The sequence below is a fragment of the Oryzias latipes genome, chromosome 20 (assembly GCF_053564925.1).
Source record: "Oryzias latipes strain Hd-rR chromosome 20, Olatipes_Hd-rR_3.1".
NCBI lineage: Eukaryota > Metazoa > Chordata > Actinopteri > Beloniformes > Adrianichthyidae > Oryzias > Oryzias latipes.
Window position 1 is genome coordinate 5,445,493 of NC_136256.1, and position 9,073 is coordinate 5,454,565.

The following is a 9,073-nucleotide window of genomic DNA, read 5'->3' on the forward strand; positions in this document are numbered from 1 at the left end:
CTTAAAATTAAACCATTCATAAAACACATTACATGGTTTTTAATCACCATTGCTAAGTGCTTACTAAGCACTATTCAGCTACAAGAAATCTGCAGTCTTTCAGTTGTTAATCAGTAAGATCTTCTTGAGGTATCCCATTTTTAAGTGGCTTTCAGATGTTGATGTCCAAAAATAGTATTCAGTGGGTTCCGCAACAACACAATGGCAACTCGTTGATCCCTCTTGATGGGTCTAAGTTTTTGCTCATAAGGAGTGTATAACCTCATGTAAAATGATGCATGCAAAATTACCATCAGGGAAAATGGACATCAGAAAGATTTGCTGGTCAGTCTCTTTTTACTCAGCACAACTACGTACATAGGTAATCAGTCACCTTTTAGATTTTTTGATTCATGTAGAAGCCCCAGGTTTTTATTTTACCTTTGTATATAGGGCCTTGCCAACCATTCTAGCATTAGCGTGTCAACTTTGGAAACCAAAATAGTATCTTATGGTTGTCCACCATTGGAACATGTTGAGATTTTGCAGAGAAAAACTATAAAGACAGTGTTTGGATATGCAACCACGTTAGGAAGATTTGTCAATTCATTTTACAAAGTGAAATTAAAGCTTGGCACAGTAAAAACATCTAACGGAAGGGGAATTAGCTCAAATGGTAGAGCGCTCGCTTCGCATGTGAGAGGTAGGGGGATCGATGCCCTCATTCTCCATTATCTTCAGTTGTTGACTAGTGTAACTAATGTACACCTTAAAATTAAACCATTCATCAAGCACATCACGTGGTTTTTAAACAATCACCATTGCTATCTGCTTACTAAGGACTATACAGCTGCAAGAAATCTGCAGTCTTTTACTTGTTTATCACTAAAATCTTCTTGACGTATCCCATTTTTTAGTGGCTTTCAGATGTTGATGTCCAAGAATAGTATTCAGTGGGTTCCGCAAAAACACAATGGCAACTCGTTGATCCCTCTTGATGAGTCTAAGTTTTTGCTCACAAGGAGTGTATAACCTCAGGTAAAAAGATGCATGCAAAATTACCATCAGGGAAAATGGAATCATCAGAAAGATTTGCTGGTCAGTCTCTTTTCATTCAGCACAACTACGTACATAGGTAATGAGTCACCTTTTAAATTTTTTGATTCATGTAGAAGCCCCAGGTTTTTATTTTACCTTTGTAAATAGGGCCTTGCCAACCATTCTAGCATTAGCTTGTAAACTGTGGAAACCAAAATAGTATCCTATGATTGTCCACCATTGGAACATGTTGAGATTTTGCAGAGAAAAACTATAAAGACAGTGTTTGGATATGCAACCACGTTAGGAAGATTTGTCAATTCATTTCACAAAGTGAAATTAAAGCTTGGCACAGTAAAAACATCTAACGGAAGGGGAATTAGCTCAAATGGTAGAGCCCTCGCTTAGCATGTGAGAGGTAGGGGGATCGATGCCCTCATTCTCCATTATCTTCGGTTGTTGACTAGTGTAACTAATGTACACCTTAAAATTAAACCATTCATCAAACACATTACGTGGTTTTTAAACAATCACCATTGCTAAGTTCTTACTAAGCACTATTCAGCTGCAAGAAATCTGCAGTCTTTCAGTTGTTAATCACTAAGATCTTCTTGAGGTATCCCATTTTTTAGTGGCTTTCAGATGTTGATGTTCAAAAATAGTATTCAGTGGGTTCCGCAACAACACAATGGCAACTCGTTGATCCCTCTTGATGGGTCTAAGTTTTTGTTCATAAGGAGTGTATAACTTCATGTAAAAAGATGCATGCAAAATTACCATCAGGGAAAATGGACATCAGAAAGATTTGCTGGTCAGTCTCTTTTTACTCAGCACAACTACGGACATAGGTAATGAGTCACCTTTTAGATTTTTTGATTCATGTAGAAGCCCCAGGTTTTTATTTTACCTTTGTATATAGGGCCTTGCCAACCATTCTAGCATTAGCGTGTCAACTGTGGAAACCAAAATAGTATCTTATGGTTGTCCACCATTGGAACATGTTGAGATTTTGCAGAGAAAAACTATAAAGACAGTGTTTGGATATGCAACCACGTTAGGAAGATTTGTCAATTCATTACAAAAAGTGAAATTAAAGCTTGGCACAGTAAAAACATGTAACGGAAGGGGAATTAGCTCAAATGGTAGAGCGCTTGCTTAGCATGTGAGAGGTAGGGGGATCGACGCCCTCATTCTCCATTATCTTCAGTTGTTGACTAGTGTAACTAATGCACACCTTCAAAATTAAACCATTCATCAAACACATTACATGGTTTTTAAACAATCACCATTGCTATCTGCTTAATAAGGACTATCCATCTGCAAGAAATCTGCAGTCTTTCAGTTGTTAATTACTAAAAATCTTCTTGAGGTATCCCATTTTTTAGTGGCTTTCAGATGTTGATGTCCAAGAATAGTATTCAGTGGGTTCCGCAAAAACACAATGGCAACTCGTTGATCCCTCTTGATGGGTCTAAGTTTTTGCTCACAAGGAGTGTATAACCTCAGGTAAAAAGATGCATGCAAAATTACCATCAGGGAAAATGGACATCAGAAAGATTTGCTGGTCAGTCTCTTTTTACTCAGCACAACTATGGACATAGGTAATGAGTCACTTTTTAGATTTTTTGATTCATGTAGAAGCCCCAGGTTTTTATTTTACCTTTGTATATAGGGCCTTGCCAACCATTCTAGCATTAGCGTGTCAACTGTGGAAACCAAAATAGTATGTTATGGTTGTCCACCATTGGAACATGTTGAGATTTTGCAGAGAAAAACTATAAAGACAGTGTTTGGATATGCAACCATGTTAGGAAGATTTGTCAATTCATTACACAAAGTGAAATTAAAGCTTGGTACAGTAAAAACATGTAACGGAAGGGGAATTAGCTCAAATGGTAGAGCGCTCGCTGCGCAAAGGCGGGGGGCTGATCTTCCCGCTCGCGCACGAGGCAAAAGCACGCGCAAACCGGAAATCTGCGGCGCGGTTTTCACGCTGAAAGACTCTGGATATACGTCTACATATTGTGGATTGTTTTCAGTAATATGTGAAACGAGACTCTCTCCCAAAGCTGGACTCGAACCGAAGGTCTGTCCGTCCGCTCAGGTATCCAAGGACGCTGTTCGTCGCCGTCTTTCGGATGACGTATTTGAAACGTAAAACGCGAATGGTCAGACGCTCAGTCACGTTATCATGAATCTTTCTTCATTGATAAATATGCAAGCTCATGTCTTGTGCAGTTTTCACAAGTTATTTATCGATAATAACTATCATGCCATGGATATTAATGCAAAAAAGCATGTTAACTTGCTTATTTTGACAATAAATGAATGTTTCTTTGTGCTGACACTTGTGTGCAGGACCTTTTTGCGGCTGTATAATTATCTATAACTGTATAATACATATGATAATTACATATTATTTATGTATTTTATTACTTTGTTTACACAAGTTGTCTGTGACGTGTCACAAAACCTATTTACAGCTTTCGAATTGTATTATTTTCCAAAAAAAAAAAGACTTTGAGATGTTTACATTATTAAACATAACAGATTTAAAAAAAAATCTTTTCTTCTTTTTTTCTTGAGTGGGGTGTGGAGGGGACAAATTCTGGGAATGTGAAAGCTTATTTGTAGCTTTAATTGACCAGACAAATGATACTTCAAATGTAAAATGTTTTATTAAAATGAAGACACAGAAAACTAACATGAATCACATTGACAAAAAGTAAATATTAGAAAATAACTAAAAAATAATAAAAAATAAAATTTAAAATAACTAAAGAATGTACATACAACAATAATTTACTATCTACATTACGATAGTATTACTGAAGAGTACCTATGAAAGAGGAGGAGGAGGAGGAGGAGGAGGAGGAGGTGGTGATCTGCCTTTGTGCTGTTGGCGCTGTTCTGCCAACCAGTCATCCAATGATCGTCCATTTGACGCCCGCGAGCAAAATGTGGCATTTTTGTAGCGACTATGCCCGTATTCTTTTGTTTTGGGCTGTCCACATTTGCTACACGTATTATAGTTCACTCCTCGTATGTATTTTCTTTTGTGGATGCCGCTTTCTTCCTCCAAGGCCCGTCTTTGCCTGTTCTTCTGTGTGGAGCGTGACACAGGGACAGTAGGGACAGCTGGGGCAGTCGCAGGTGGAACGAAGCCTGCACTGCTTGTTGTTGCTCCAGGAAATCGATAAGCAGTGGGCACAGCCATAACTGGGAAAGGAATTATGGTCCCCAACAATAATCCAGGTGCTGACACAGGTGGAATAAAAGCAGTTACACTGGTGGCAGGTGTGATGGGGCACATCATACTGTCAGTAGCAGCAGAGGAAGAGGAAGAAGCAGTAGCAGTAGCAGTAGCAGCAGCAGGCCTGCGACCTGGTCTCAGAATAGGAGCCTGTCCTGCTCTATTTAGAGGAAGAATGAATTTGAATTTGGGCCCAGATGTGGATGGTGCCTCATCCATTTTTTGCCTTGGAGCAGGAAGGTCGCTTGCAGCTACAGCAACTGGCTCGGGGGGTGTCAATCCCTGGGCGAGGACACTCCTTTCTTGGTTTTTCTCCCGCCGCTGAAACCTGAAATGAATCAACGGTATTATGATAATGTTTTGAAAAAGTCATTGAAATAGAATAAAATAAGGCGCTGTGCTCACCACTGAATGAGTGTCCTCTGATTGAGCTCAAACAGCTGGATCATTGTTTCCTCCATCAGCCTGCGACTGCTCAGCACTAAATCCCGGATATGGTGGTAATCCGTGAGGATTTTGGACCACCTTGGGGTGCTAACTCCAGCCTTCTTGGTGGGCGTCTTGTGCAAACGGCTAAGCTTAATGCAAATAGCCTCAACCAAGCGGCTGGTGCTTGGCCACTGAGCTGGACCCCCAGGATGTCCAATGAGACACCTTTTCACGCTTTCCACTCCTGGTGTCACCCCGGAGCGTTTAGGTGCCTTAAAGCGGCCGTGTGAAAGCTGAGGCTGGTGTCGAGGCTGGTAGTTGACCCGCTTTTTGTCCACGTCCAGGAGAGCTGTCCATAGTCGAATGGCCTCTGTAACTTGTGGGTCAGTGAGGTAAGGAGCCTCACGGAGTCCCACTAAGTAAGAGGCCAGATCCTGGACTTTGTCCCACCCAGCTATGCCGTCGGGTCCTACAACAGCAGACTAATAAATGCAAATGAATGTTAGAAATGCTGAACCAGATGAGACTAAAATGAAAGGATGGTCCTTTAAAACGTCTCACCTCTGCCTCGTCTGAAGGGCTGCTTTCACTCTCAGTTGGCTGTGACACCACCACAGAGGAAAGACGATGAGCAGAAGATTCAGGTCCACCTGGTGATACTGAGAGTTGAGGCTGAGGTGAAGATAAGGGGCTGGCAACGACATCAAGAGGGGGGTCATCCAACACTGGAACAGTGATGTCCTCCATGTTGTCTTCCCCAAACCCCTCGTCTTGGAAGTCCTGGTCATCGATTCCCTCCAGCAGCCTGTCCTCCTCTTCAGGGGTCTGAAGCATGGCAGTAAATGTTTTGCCAGTCTGGCTGTACAGGTATTCTATTCCCAGCAATTCACCTACAACAATAAAAAGAAAAGCTATAAACGCTGTCGTGACATTAGGATAAATAGATAAATCGCAAAATAACAAATGTATATATTTCTTACCCGTATATGCTCCAGGAGGGCGATAACGCTCATCCCAGGGCTTCCCTAGCACTGCTTGGCTGAGTTGGTCCACAGCCTCTCTCATTGAAGTTTCGAATAACCGGAAGGAGGAATTTCCTTTGACAGCATCCTCCATCCGGTCATCATTCCAGCGCATCAAGCCCTCAAGGAGATATGCCTGGAAATGCGCGTCACTGGCACTGGTTCCTGAGTGAAACAAACAGGGTTTGATAAGTCTCTGTTTACAAGATGTGAACCACATGAAAGCAAATGTTAGAAATGTTTACAGAAAGGTTAGGAACCCAGATGTTCAGTGCACATTACCTGGTATAAAACGGTTCAGGTGGAGGTGGAAGGACTCCAAGGAGGTCGACCCACGGGCACACCTGTAGCAAGACAGCTCCACGCCGCCTTTCTTTAGTGTGCCCGTCTTCATGTAGAGTGGGAAGTTCTCGGGGTCTTGGATGCACAGCAGGTGGTTTTGCTGTTCCTTCCAAATCTGTTGGATGCGTTCGTGGTCCAACAGTGGAACTCCAAGGGTGTCCTTCCCATCTGCACTGTCGAACTGATGGATGAGTGCTCCTAATAATGCTGCAGTCTCCTCCACTCCCCTGGTCCTCCTCCGACAGTGGAGTGCCAACTCCCTGCGACTAATCTGAGCACTGACCGTCCTTCTGGAAACATGGCCACTTTTCTTTGCTGCCAGCTCAGCCTCCTTGGCGCAGCGAAGAGCAGCCATATCTTCTGGATCCCACTCAAAAATGCACGCAGACAGACGTGCCATGAAGATCCCGTAGAGCGGATGAGCCTCTGTCGTGACACCTGCAGCGAATCGCCGCATGAAATGCCAGATGTCCAGGCGCACCTCAAGCTCATCCCACTCTGAAAACAGGGTCTTCACCAGAGACCGGCCGTGTCTGCTGCAGCAGTCTCTGTCCACGTACATCACTTTTGGGGGTGCCTCTCCTGCCTCCCTGTAGCGCCTCATCAGGCCAGCCGCCATGGCGTCCAGTCCATGTCCTTCAGCGGCTGTCAGAACAGAGACCAGAACCTGGCCATGTTCATTGCCGACATTTGTGCACCAGGCAGCTGTTCCTGAAGCAGCCCCCGCAAGCTTCTTTGTGACCTATTGACAAAAAAGTAAAAACTGTTTATTATTTATGTAAGCATATTAATATCTGTTTAAAAAAGTTTTGAAAAAGTACCTTTTTTGTGGAGTCCATCTTCAAAACACATCCAAACACAGATGTGATTTTGGCCTTCACTTCGTTGATCCGCCCCAGAACATCCCTTGCATAAACAGCTAACAGCCACTTAGGCTTAGGCAAGGCCGGCATGGGGGGGGGCTCAGCAAACACTGGTCGCTGAAGAGAGGCCCTTGTGAACGGTTCACACGCTGTGAGGTACTGTAGGACGCGCTGTGTCCATGCCTCACTGTGCTGTTCCAGTAACTTTTTATAAAGTTGTGTCACGCTGTTGCCCAGTGTCCTCTCCCTCATCATTCTCAGCACCCGCTTGTCACATGAGTACCTAAGGAAACAACAGCATAGGATAGGCATGCAAACCTTAGGTTAGGCAAAAATGAAAACACAAAGTCAGCTCATTATGAACATGCGTCAATATGTCCCACCTGTATGTCAGCAGAGCTGGGAAATGGCTGCGATGACCCATGTCCATCTGCCCCAAAATGTCCTCTGACCAGGATGGGTATTTTCTCTTGCAGCGTTTACATTCCAGATACTCCGTGGCGAGGTCATACCACCCATCAATGTCCAGGACTTTACGAACAGTCCTGTAAATTCCAGCCGCCGTAAGTCTGTGCTGACCACATTGTGGACGACCGCAGACAAAAAGAAATGACCACATTTTTTGTGGCATCCACAGGAACAGGGGCCGGCAGAAGAAGAGGTCTGGTGAGACGGGAGGCTGAGTGTGAACCAGAGCGGGCTGGGGAGGATGCCACCAAAGCTTTAGCTGCGACACAAGTTCTGCCTTGCCGGTTCGTGGGTTGGCTTTGAAAAGCGTCTTTGCAATCCACTCGTGCTGGAAGCGTGGCAGTTGTTCTTTCCAGTGGACTGGAAGCTCCAGCGCTGACTTTGCTGCTGCCACAGATGGAGAGGGACCAGGACAGGCCTCTGAGGGAACAGGAACAAACAGAAGAATGACTCTTCCAGCTGCTATAGCATAAATGACACAAATGACAGTGGAGAACAGAAAGAGGATCAAATGGTAAAGATTAAAGAAATGAGGCTCAAAATTAGGCTTTTTTGCAAGCAAAAAAATGCTTTTTTATAATGCTTCTAAAAGTGTCTTTGATTAAAAAAAACAGTCTCCTAAGGTTACTGTCTGGTTAATATAACACACCTGCACTTAGCTGTGCTTCACATTGTGCTGCAGCAAGAAGCAGCTCCTCGTCATCAGCCTCCTTAGCAGGAGGAATGGAAGTGTCTAGAAGAAAGTATAAACATATTACTCTAAGAAACACATAAAGACAAACTTATGTAAAATAGAGCTTAATTACCAGCAGTAAAAAGCTGCCTTTGGGCCAAATTTTTGGCTGGAGGTTCTCCTCCTCCTCTTGGAGGAGGCAGTACAGGATCTTAAAAAAGAGCAATTGGACACTTTTACCATATTGTTAAATGCATGTGGAATTGCTCTGAGAACAAATAAATATGCATGTATACTCACGGTGCTTAGCTGGTGATGTGAGTTTTTTGACGAGCTGGGAAGTAGGGATATTTTTGCCAAGTCCTAAGAGTGCCTTCACAGCAGCAGTCTGCTGGATGCCGGTTCGGATCTGGGTGGCAGAAGGGGTAGTGGCACGGGTGGGTGTAGTTGCACTGAAGGATGGAGTTGCAGTGGCAAGCGAAGGTGCAGCAGGAGGGGCAGTAGCACGAGATGATGCCCGTCTTTTTATGACGTATGCCTTGAAAATTGCCATGTTGGTGTTGGGCCTGGCATGTGCTGTCACCAGATACTTGATAAGGGCTTGGGCCTCCTTGCTCCCGTCCTCATAAACCTCCTTCATGGACCGGCCCTGGAAGTCGCCAAACTCAACCATCAAGTAGCCCTGGTCTCCAGTTGCTCGGGCTTCTGCTTGCATTTCCTGCTTTCTCTTGTACTTTTCACCTTCTTCTCCCATCTCTCTAATTTGAGAAGTGTACTGAAGGAAGAGTTGCTTGTTTTCTGACAACGGTGATGTATGTGCTGCCTCGTCAGAGATGCTAAGCATTAAATACACAGCATAGCCCAGAGAGTTTTCCAGGAGCCATCTAAATCGTTGGCCTTGGTATTTACCAAACTGTAGTCTGCAGTGAGCCAATACCAAAAACTGGTCACTGGGGTCACCTCCGTTTGTGCTGACAAACGTCCGGGCCTCTTTAAGCACCTCCGC

General features: G+C 44.0%; 1 protein-coding gene across 1 annotated transcript; it reads right to left on the minus strand.

Annotated features, from left to right (window-relative positions):
- Nucleotides 1-3,550: 3,550 nt before the first annotated feature.
- Nucleotides 3,551-8,821, minus strand: LOC144988490 (uncharacterized). The gene is made up of 10 exons (XM_078938924.1): nt 8,368-8,821; nt 8,201-8,278; nt 8,044-8,127; nt 7,310-7,814; nt 6,885-7,209; nt 6,004-6,805; nt 5,680-5,886; nt 5,261-5,589; nt 4,676-5,181; nt 3,551-4,598 (listed from the first exon to the last, which is right to left on the minus strand). Exons 1-10 carry the CDS (start codon nt 8,819-8,821, stop codon nt 3,857-3,859), a joined length of 4,032 nt encoding a protein of 1,343 aa, XP_078795050.1. The 3' UTR covers nt 3,551-3,856.
- Between the last annotated feature and the right edge of the window lie 252 nt (nt 8,822-9,073).

Excerpts from the sequence above, each read along its gene's own strand:
- LOC144988490 (XM_078938924.1), bottom strand. The coding sequence starts at position 8,821 with ATGGGAGAAGAAGGTGAAAAGTACAAGAGAAAGCAGGAAATGCAAGCA. Across the intron at positions 8,128-8,200 it reads AAGGCAGCTTTTTACTGCTG|ACACTTCCATTCCTCCTGCT; the intron begins GTAATTAAGCTC and ends ACTTTCTTCTAG. Across the intron at positions 5,182-5,260 it reads GCCCTTCAGACGAGGCAGAG|TCTGCTGTTGTAGGACCCGA; the intron begins GTGAGACGTTTT and ends TGCATTTATTAG.